Source organism: Malania oleifera, chromosome 7 (assembly GCF_029873635.1).
Source record: "Malania oleifera isolate guangnan ecotype guangnan chromosome 7, ASM2987363v1, whole genome shotgun sequence".
NCBI lineage: Eukaryota > Viridiplantae > Streptophyta > Magnoliopsida > Santalales > Ximeniaceae > Malania > Malania oleifera.
In genome coordinates, this window is record NC_080423.1 from 73,631,761 (window position 1) to 73,642,924 (window position 11,164).

An 11,164-nucleotide genomic window follows, 5' to 3' on the forward strand; every position below is an offset into this window, starting at 1 on the left:
TTTAATTTAAAATTTTAAATAGAAGATAGTGCTTTTGAGATTTAGTGAAAAATATAAAAATATATATTTTAAAATTTTGAGATTTGTTCAAAAAAATATATATTTATCTTCATATTTAATATGAAAATATATATTTTAAAAAAATTATTCTGCGTAATAAATTCTTCTGCATAATAAATCAAGAAATAATTTATTATACAGAATAATTTATTTTTCTATTTATCATTTTTTAAAAAAATATCTTAAATAAATAATATATTTTTTATGAAAATAACACGTAGAGAGATAATGTCAGGGTTATTCCGAAAAATATTTTCCAGGAAAAGATATTATTTAATATATTTAAAAAATAAATGGTTAAAATGGAAAAAAAACTCCATATTATAGTGCTTGGAAATTGGATCCTCTTCATTGATCAATCATGGCATAAATATCAACCCTCTAAAATAAAAACCCTTTAATGAAAAAAGAAGAAGGCGATAAGGGCAGTCTATTCTTTTAAGTTAAACCTATAAAATATTAATATTAATATTATTTTTCTTTTGTGTTTTTTTTTTTAGGTGCAAATTTTCAATTCATCACGACAACAACGAGGTGGTCTTGCGCCATATCGAATCAAACTGAAACCCGCAAGCTGGAACTCCCTTGATAACGAAAACACCCCCCAGGAAACTCTCAATTTACACCTAATTTCTAATCTATTTCTGTAATTTAAGGGACTAAGAGGGTCATTTTCATTGCTCTGTTGCAGGGTACCTACCTATTTATTGCTAAAAAAAATGGGGTATTTCTGTAATGATTTATGACTGTTGTGTGTTGATTATCCAATCCTTCCTTCCAGAGCTCAGAAAAGTCCAAACTGCAAAACCCCGGAAAGATTGAATACCTGAATGACAAGCAGCCGCATTTGACACAACAAAATCATAGGAAATTTAGGAAATTCAAATAATTTCATCTATTTACCTTGACTTCATACCGCGTTCAAACTCGCAGAAGGGCGAGAGAGAGATAGAGTCCAGCATTTTAGCTTATCTGATTGCTCGTCTGCATCTTTCAATCGCAGGAACCGGAAATTTCTGAGAATTTTCAACTTTTGAAACAGTAAGTTGTATTTTCTTTAGATTGATTTTGAAAATATTGAATTGCTAGTTTTTTTATTGTTTTTTTTAATAGAAAAATGAGTATCGTGGTGTTTAATTGTTTTTTTTTTTTTTCCTTTCTGGTCTAATTTCATTGCTGCGAATCTAGAGTTTAGGGTTCACTTTGCAACGGGATAGTTTTGATTTTGTTGTAAAGTTCATGCCCTTTCTTTCATGTTTGATTTTCGCTTTTTGTATTTATTTATTTCTTTTCGTTTTTAAATCGCTTGCAGATACCGGAGAAGAAAGAGAATGGCAACCAAAAAAGAACAGTCAAGAAATTGCGAAATTTGTTGTGTTCTTTGTGGGAGACGATAATTTATTTTAATTTGTTGATTATTTGATCAAAGAATAAAGATTTAGCATATAACAAGCATTGAGGTTTTTCTTTCTTTCGTTTTTTCTTCTGGCATTCTTTTTTTGTGGTTATCAGTGGCTTTGATGAAATGAATGTGGTGGGTAAAGTTGGGAGCTTGATATCTCAAGGCGTCTACTCTGTTGCGACCCCATTTCATCCCTTTGGTGGTGCCGTTGATATCATTGCTGTTCAGCAGCAAGATGGGACTTTCAGAAGCACCCCTTGGTATGTTCGGTTCGGTAAATTTCAGGGCGTTTTGAAGGGTGCTGAAAAGATTGTCCGGATAAATGTCAATGGCAGTGAAGCGAATTTCCACATGTATCTTGATAATTCCGGTGAAGCGTATTTTATTAGGGAGGTTGTTTCTGGTAAAGGAACTGAGACAAGTGAGGTTATAGAGAATTCTGATAGTTGCAAAGTCGCAAATGAGGATAGCGGTATTGATGATGATAACATAAATAATATTGAAAAAACCACCATGACTATAAGTAGACTTGAGGCTAGTGTATCTGATTCAGGGTTGATTCAACTGCAAGATGAATGTGCTTCTTCAGGTGTAGATAAACTTAATCGGCAAAAATCTGAAATTGAACAAAGATTTTATGAATTTCAAGAAGAGCAATCCTCTCATGAAGGCTCGGTTGAGTTATCAGAATATGGGTCTAGTCGTTTTGAGAATTTAGAGAGTGTGGAGCATTTTGTAGAATCAAAAGATTCAGATTCGGAAGTGATTCTAGTCAGTGTGGATGGCCATGTACTGACGGCACCTATCTCATTGTCAGAAGAGAACACTGAGAATGTGCAATTGTGCACTCCTCAGTTTCACTTGGGCCCCGGTAAAGAGGACCTTTGTGAGGGCAATGAGGATTTTAGCCCTGGTGAAGATGCTTGGGCTGCCAATTACTTGGTGGATAAATCTGCATGCAACGTTGCTCCAGAAAATGTTTGTAACAATATTGGTGGTTCTAGTGATCTTGCGCATCAGTTGGAAGTTTGTGAGGATGGTGAAGAACATGCCTGTCAATTACAAGAGACTAAGAGTACTACAAAGCAGGAAAGAGATGCGGAAGAACAGGTCTGTCAATTTCAAGAACCTGAGGATATTGCAGACCAGGAAAGAGATTTTCACATGCATAGTAATTCAGAAGATGCATTAGAAGATGCATCTTTTAGTATTAAGAAGGAAGATATTTTTAAGAGCTGTTTGGAGCTACCAGAGTTAGCCATGCAGAGTGGACAGGCTGATTTTCGAGATACTGTTTCGCCAGTGGAGGTCCCTGAAGAAACTGACAATTTATGGGATAAGTCCCCACACAGTCTTCAGCCAGATGGAATAACTGAAGTTGGAATTGTTAAAATCACAAATGACAGTGAGCTCTCCCCATCTAATTTTGATTCTCCTGGCAAAAAAATTACTCAAGATTTACACATTGAAAATGAACCCACGGATAAAAATGTTATGAGTACAGAACATATGGCTTCCAACTGCATGATTGTTCATTCTATTAGTGATGACCCAGAACAAAAAGACGACATGGCACAAATAGTTGAAGGGACAATAAGCAGTCCACGAAGACATGCACCTGCAGATGAATGGAATGAAAATGAGATTGTTGAACCCAAAACAGCCATTTCTGGTCAAGGAATACAAACTGATGTGCACATAAGTAAGGACCTCCTTCTGGGTTTAGCGGTAGCTGTGGACTTCCTCATTGTTACTTGATTTGAGTAAAATATTTCTTTCTTTCATCTGATTTGTGCTTGCAGGATTTGAGATCTCTCTATGCGGGAGCAAACTTCATGCTGGTATGGGTTTAAGAGCTGCAGCTGAATCCTTTGATGCACACCGCGTATCTGAGGAGGAGTTCAAACGTTCTGCAGCATCAATTATCAAGAATGAAAACCTAATTATCCGATATAGAGACATGTACTTGCCATGGGATAAAGCTGCTCAAATTGTTCTTGGAATGGCTGCATTTGATATAGATTTACCCATTGAGCCTAAAGATGCAATTCCTGTGGAATTGGATGAAACGCCGAAGTCTAGAGACAATGTTTCTGAAATTACAACCCCTTCTTCTGGACGCAGATGGAGGCTCTGGGGCATTCCATTTAGAAGGGTTAAAACGCTTGAGCACTCTAACAGTAACTCATCAAATGAAGAAGTGTTTGTTGATTCTGAACCTGGTTCACAAAACTCACAAGTAGAACCAATAATGGCGTCACAAAGAGTCAATGAGTCTCCTCGTAAGCAACTTCTAAAGACGCATATCCCCACTACTGAGCAGATAGCATCTTTGAATCTGAGAGAAGGTCAAAATATGATAACTTTCAGTTTTTCAACCCGGGTTCTAGGATTGCAACAGGTCTGCCATTCATGTTGAGTATTTAATCTGAGGATGAACTAATTAGGTTTCAATTTGTCGTCAATTGCTAAGTTGCACCTGCTTTGACAGGTTGATGCTCATATTTACTTGTGGAGGTGGAATGCAAAAATTGTAATTTCAGATGTTGATGGAACAATTACGAAGTAAGGCTTCTGAAATCATATTCTAAATTGGGTTGCTAAAGAAAATATATCATACATTCATTGCAACTTCTATAAAGTTGTTGGAGATGCTTTTTACAACTTTCTTGTTTCTTATTTCCCTCCTTCTTTTTTCATGGAACACAAACAATAATCGGGATCAGAACATAATAAAACTGCTATTTACTTCAGATTTTGCTTTTATTTACATTTTTCCTGTGGTCCTGCTTTCATTTTTTTATTTACTAAAAAAATTCTTGTTGTTGTTATTATTGTTCTTATTATTTGTATTATTCAGTAGTTTGGGTTCAGTTTCATTTTAAGTCTCAACATTTCAGTTTTATCATGTAAAACCCTAAAGTTAGCAAATTGTTTCAAATCAATCTAATGGGTTATGGTGATTTTATTTATAACTGTCAAAGGCTGCTGTGAGCATTAAGTGGCTTCCAAGGGGGTACTTAACAGATAGATTATGACTACAAACATGCATTGAGCAAAATTTGGACTTCCACAACTGGATTTTTTAGTGGCTGCAGTCTGTCAGCTGAGCAAATGTTATAAGGTCTACCAATGCTCACATGGGCCTTTTGCATCCGTAAATGGATTATCATTCATCATACAGTGGCTTGATTTAAAACAATATGTTAACTTCAAGGCTGTAAGTGTCAAATGCAAAAGAGATATTGACCCCAAAGATAGGGATCAAAAGTGTAATTTGCTAGTATTAGTATTACTATTACTGCTGCTACTACTATTATTATTCCAAAAGTCTGGCAAGAGGGATGTTTCTTAAGAATTTGTGCTGATGTGACAACCTTGTTGATGGTTATTCTAGTCATTTAGCATTATTAGTGTGTCAGTGTTATGTTAATAAGTGAGAGTTAGAAAGGGTATTATGGTCATTGGAATGTAATTGACATATATTATGAATAGAGGAAGAGATCTATCATTGTGGTTAGGTCTTCTATTTTACCTAATTATTCAACATGGTATCAGAGCATGATTCTGAGACCTAAGCCCTAATTGTCACAGCCTCCATGAAAACCGAACCCTGAAACTCTAAATTCACTGCATGACTAGGAAGAATTTCCAGCAACACCACAGCCTTGAAGAGACCAGCAGCTGCTGGAAGCCAGAGCGGTTGCCAGAAATTTCCTGGAGACACTGCTAGTTCAGGAACACAAAAATCATTATAGATTTTGCAAAACAACACCGTAATCACCCACAGACACTGCCGATCTGCCCCCAACTAAAATCCCATCCCCAAAACTTCTCTCATGCGCTCTCATGTGCTGGTTGAAGGTAGCCAGGGCTGATCCACGAGCTGGCGCTTGAAGCTAATTTTAGGCATGTTTCTGGCCTGAATTCAACCAGCAGTGCTTGAATCCCTCTATGAACATGTTCTTGAAGGGTTTTTTTTTTATGTTTTGTTTCCAAAGATCTTGCCTTTTTTACTTGCTCATGTGCGACACTGGGGGTATGGTTGTTTGATGCTTCTTGAAGCTGTTTGTCGATGTTTATTGAGTTTATTAGGGCTTGAAACAGTGACATTTGCTCTGTTTGGTTCTTTCGATATGCGCTTGTGGTTTTTGCATCAATTGTCAGAGATTGTGTGTGCTGGGATGGAGTTGGTGAATTCTAAAAACATGTTGTTTGCTGTGTATTTCTGATCTGTTGCTCTATCAAAGTGGTATGTAAGTTGAGATAGAATCCAAATCCCAAAAGTGTGTCTCGCTCGTCAACTACTTGTTGGAGTGAACAACATACTATAACTATATGAGAAGAGGAGTATTCAAGGTTCCTGCAGTATTAGGCATCCAACCAGCATCTCATATTGCATGTTTTGCTTAAAAGAATAATCATACCATTTATATGCCATCTAGTATCTCTTCCATTAGTTCTAGGGTTATCGACTCTGCTGCTACTGACTACATGATAGGTGTCACCAACTACTTGTCTACTCTTCAGTATTCTAAAAATCTACTTCAAGTTTCCCTTGCTAATGGGTTCATTGACTCCACTACTGCTGTCAAGGGGATAGGAACAGTAAATCCTACTTCCTCCATCTCTCTTCCTTATGTTTTGTATATTCCTAAATCCCTTTTCAATCTCATGTCTATTAGTAAAATTACAAAGTCACAAAATTGCTTTGTAACATTATCCTTGATTCTGTTCTTATTCTAGATTTGAAGACGAGGACGACAATTGGCGCAGGATGTGAGGCTGGTGGACTTTACTACTTTGAGTTGCTTTCTGTTTTTCCCTTCTATTTCCTGTAGTGTCGTTGCTGCACCACATCAAATCCATTGTCGCCTAGGTTATCCATCATTAAACATGTTAAAACAACTAGTTGCTACTTTGAGTTGTGTCGATCCATGAAATGCGAGTCTTGTCAATTAGGAAAGCATCATTGTGTTCCCTTTGCCTCCCAAGTTAATAGAAGGGTCATTAGCCCTTTTATGTTAGTCCTTTTCTTTGTTTGGCATCCTAGCTGTGTCATGTTAGAATTTGGGTTTTGATACTTGTGTTACATTTGTTGATGACTACTCCAGATTGACTTGGTTGTATTTAATGAAAGACCATTTTGAGTTGTTTAATATCCTTTGTGTCTTTTGTTCTCGAAGAAGGACTTAGTTTGATATGTTAGTCCAGATACTTCGTAGTGATATTGCCAAGGATTGCTTCAGTACTCACTTTAGTACTTAATTCACTACATATATGACCAACTTTTGCATGATCCATCAGTCATCTTGTGTCCACACTCTACAACAGAATGGAGTTGCAGAGCGAAAAAACAAACATATTCTCAAAGTCACTTGAATCCTATTGCATCAAATGAATGTCCCCAAAGATTTTCAGAGTAATGTTGTGCTAACCACTTACTCTATCATCCATAAAATGCCACATTTTGTTCCTGGTGGTTTAATCCCATATTCAATCACCTTCCTTAAGGCTTCTTTGTTCCCTCTTACTCCAATTATATTTGGCCGTGTCCTCCGTTCATCAGTTAAATTTGGAAAGGAATAAGTTGGATCCTCGTGCTATCGGATGCATTTTTCTAGGTTATTCCTATACTCAAAAAGGATATCAATGCTATAGCCTGCTTTACTTCTATTCTTTGTCTCTGCTAATGTCACCTTTTTTGAGTCTACACCATACTATTATGATTCCATGAGTTTTGTTTTGATGAGTCCCTTTCTTTGCCTGGCCTTCCTGATCCTAGCCTTTTTCTTCACCTACTGTTACATTTTCATCCAATTTGAGTGGATTGCCTTAATTTGTAAGTGTATACTCAACGAATGAATGAAGGAGAGTCTCCTCCAGCTTCCACTCCTAAGCCTATAGTTCCCTTGTTAGATTATCCTATTTCTTAAGTGGGTGATCCTCCCATTGCTATTTAAAAAGGTAAATGCACTTGTAGCCAACATCCAACTCTAATTTTGTTTGTTATGATTTATCCTCACTTTGAATACTATTGTTTTGTTAGTACTTTGTCTTTTGTTACTATTCCAAAGTCTACATCTAAAGCCCTATCTAGGTAGAGGAATGGAATGATAGAAGAGATGCATGTGTTATAGGATAAGATAGTAGGGAGTTGGTATCTTTTCCTCCAAATAAGTTTGTGGTTGGTTGTATTTAGGTGTACACCGTGAAGGTCAATTTAGATGGTTCCATGGCTTAAGTGAAGGCCCGTCTTGTTGCTAAGGGATATATTTAGGCATATGGTTTGGACTATTCAAACACATTCTCCCTGGTCGCCAAACTTGCCTCAATACGCTTGTTCATCTCCTTAGCCACCATCTATCACCGGCCTTTTATGTTAGTTAGGCGTGAAGAATTCTTTCCTACATGGTGATCTTTAGGAAAAGGTTAATGTGGATCAACTTCCTAGGTTTGTTGCTCAAGAGGAGTTAGGCTTAGTGTGTTGGCTTAATAAGTCATTATATGTTTTAAAATAGTCTCCTAGGGCATGGTTTGGTCAATTTAGTGTTGTAGTACTTCAGTTTGGCCTTCGATAGTGTGTAGTAGATCAATTCGATATTTTGTCGTTATAGTCCATCCAACAAGATTTTTCTTATTGTGTATGTGGATGATATTGTGATTATTGGTTATAATGATCAAGGTATCAAGCTTATCGATAGTGGTGATTATTGTAATTCGCATCTTGAGATATCTCAAAGGTGCATCAGGGAGACGTCTCTTATATCAGGGTCGAGGTCGCACTTATATTTAAGGACATATTGATGCAGATTAAGTCGGGTCGCCTTCTGACAAAAGATTTACAATCAGGTACTCTATCCTTGATGGTGGTAATTTGGCTTCTTAGAGGAGTAAGAAACAAAATGTGTTGACCAGGTCAAGTGCTGAGTAAGAGTATAGGACCACAACCCACATTACATGTGAACTTGTTTGGTTGAAGAACATGTTGGAAGAATTGGTTTTCCACATTTTCAATCTATGGAGTTGATGCGTGATAATCAAGCTGCCATTCATATTGCCTCCAACCCAATCTTCCACAAGCAAACAAAACGCATTGAAGTTGATTGCCACTTTGTCGGGGAGAAAGTTGTGAAGAAGCTCATTACCACCACCACTCAAGTTTGATTTGCAGCTTGCTAATTTATTTACTAAAGTCTTCAAGGGAGTGCTAATGTTAAAATTCATTTGTATCAAGGTAGGATCATATTTTATATATGCTTCAACTTGTGGTGGAATGTTGATGGTTATTTTAGTCATTTAGCATTAGTAGTTTGTTACTGTAATATTAATAAGTGAGAGTTACAAAGGGTATTATGGTCATTGGTATGTACTTTGCATATATTATAAATACAGGAACTCAGGAAGAGTCCTATCATTGTGATTAGGTCTTCAATTTTACCTAATTATTCAACACCTGTGAAGTTATTTGATGATTCGTTGCTTGCCTCTTGATGATAAGTGGCAAATTTTGATTTTTGGTGAGGAAACTTTTTTTCAACTTTGTGAGGTACGAAAAATAACTTGTTATCACCATTGTCATATATTTCCACGAAATTGTTGAAATTTTCATCAAAATTTGTAGTTTCCGTCACCCTCAAAATCAAAATGGCTCTTGATTTTAGTCTTACATAATTCTGTTGAAATTTCAACGAATCATCTAAAATTTATTGAAATCACGAAATTTTCGAATAACTTGCAAAATTTTAATTGTACAATGAAATTTCCTTGGAATTCAAATGAGAGATTTAGGAGTAAAGTGAAATTTCTCTCTTAAATTTTTTTTTTTATTGAAACAAAAAGATTATTACGAGGGTTGAAATTGTATAAAACAATAAACTTACAACACTATTTTATCTGACCATTCATGTCCAAGATGAAAATTGACTACCATTTCAATTTCTAGGGTGACGGAAACTAGAAATTTCAATGGAAATTTCAACAATTCGTGGAAATTTAAGACCGTGGATGTATTTAGCTTGTAATATGTTAGTCCTAGAACTTATTATTGTGTCTATTAACCATTTCTAAAGTTTCATAAAAGAATTCCTTGCTTTTATTTATTTATTATTATTATTATTATTTTTTATTTTTATTTTTATTTTTATTTTTCCAAATTGAAATCGAAATTGGCATCAAAATAGAAATTTTCATACTTTTGGAGCCTCTAAATTTGAGTTGAAATTGAAATCTAAGACCCTGGTTATCAATACTGAATTAAGCTATTTCTATGAAAAGGGTTTCAGAGTGAAAATAAATATCTTCGCTATTAATACTTCTAATTTAGAAACCCATTGTTGGAATTTATGCGAAGTTGTGACTTTCAAGTCTTGAAAGTTTCACTTTGAGCTATGAGGGGGCTGGTGGTAAAGGTTTGGGGTAGGGTAATAGATATCTAGCTTCCAAAAAAAAAACGAAAAAAAAAACTCTTGATAGTTTCTATTTGAGAAGGGAAGGCATAACACCATAATGTAGGCATTTTAACCCTAATGAGGTAAGGCATAAGCCTGATGGCATTGAGATATAAGAATTTTTGGAAAATTTATTTTTTCTGTAAAAATATGTAATGAAATACATAAACAACACCAACAACCAAGCTTAAGTCCCATTAGGTGGGGTTGATTTACTTGAATTATTTTATGCCAATTTTTACATGATCGTGGCAATTTTCTCGAACAATTTGAGGGCTGTTTAATTCTTACTTACTATCTCAGTCCAAATTATTTTAGGTTTACTCCTGCCCCTTCAAGTGCTACTCACTCACTCTACTGACTGGTGCACTATGTGTTCTATGCTGCAGATGCCCAAACCCTTGAAACTACCACTCCCTTATCTTATCTTTTACGGGTGCTATACCTAGCTTACTGCCAATATGTTCATTCCCTAATTTATCTTTTAATGTTATACTGCTCATTCACTTTAGCTTTCTCCTTTTGACTACTTTTACTTTTTGGATTTATTGTTTCTTAGTTGCCCAACATTCTTATATAAAAGAGTGCCATACATATTGAAAAAAAAAAAAAGAAATTACAAAGAAAATTTGAAAAAAAAAAGAGAAAAGAATATCATAAGTAAACTACTTGGTCATTGACTCTAAGCATTCTAACTTTAATTCATTTAAGTAAACCATGCTATGAGAATTATAAAACACAAAATCCTAATTGTGTTCATGATCCATGGTGCAACTCTCAATTGTTTTGGAAAGGTTTAGGCTCAAGAATTTTAGACATTTGCATATTCTTTTCATTTATTTTTTCATGTCTGAGATTTAATCTTGGGTGTGAGTTTCTTTCTATATTGTCTCCATGTTATTTGATCGTAGTTGTAATTATGTGTGTGTGTGTGTGTGTTTGTTTGTTTTTTTGTTTTTATCATTTTTTGTTTTTTGGAGAATAATAGCAAGCTCCTGTACATTGTACTTATAGATGCATGGATGTGATGCTGTGTATGATTGTTATACCATGTTGATTAGGTGGTGAAGTTGTAATGCTGTACATTAGTGAAAGTGGCAGAAGTATGCGAGTCATCAAGGAATTAATAGTTTTGAAACATTTCCTTTTAAGTTACTTTTAATGGAAAGTAAGATTTATTGTTCCATGCTCTTTACAGTTTTGACTTTTGAATTAAGTATGGTTATTTTTTAGCATTAGAGTTTCTGCAAAG

The 11,164-nt window shown here is 35.3% G+C and overlaps 1 protein-coding gene across 2 annotated transcripts in view; it reads left to right on the plus strand.

Annotated features, from left to right (window-relative positions):
- The first annotated feature begins 585 nt into the window (after positions 1–585).
- LOC131160078 (phosphatidate phosphatase PAH1) overlaps positions 586–11,164 on the plus strand; it is a 39,876-nt gene continuing 29,297 nt past the window's right edge. For both annotated transcript variants that reach the window (XM_058115397.1, XM_058115399.1), the window contains exons 1-4: positions 586–1,101; positions 1,373–3,164; positions 3,265–3,863; positions 3,954–4,027. In XM_058115397.1, coding sequence (XP_057971380.1) covers positions 1,586–3,164; positions 3,265–3,863; positions 3,954–4,027 — 2,252 coding nt within the window. In that variant the 5' untranslated portion in view covers positions 586–1,101; positions 1,373–1,585. The remainder of the gene's footprint in view (positions 1,102–1,372; positions 3,165–3,264; positions 3,864–3,953; positions 4,028–11,164) is intronic.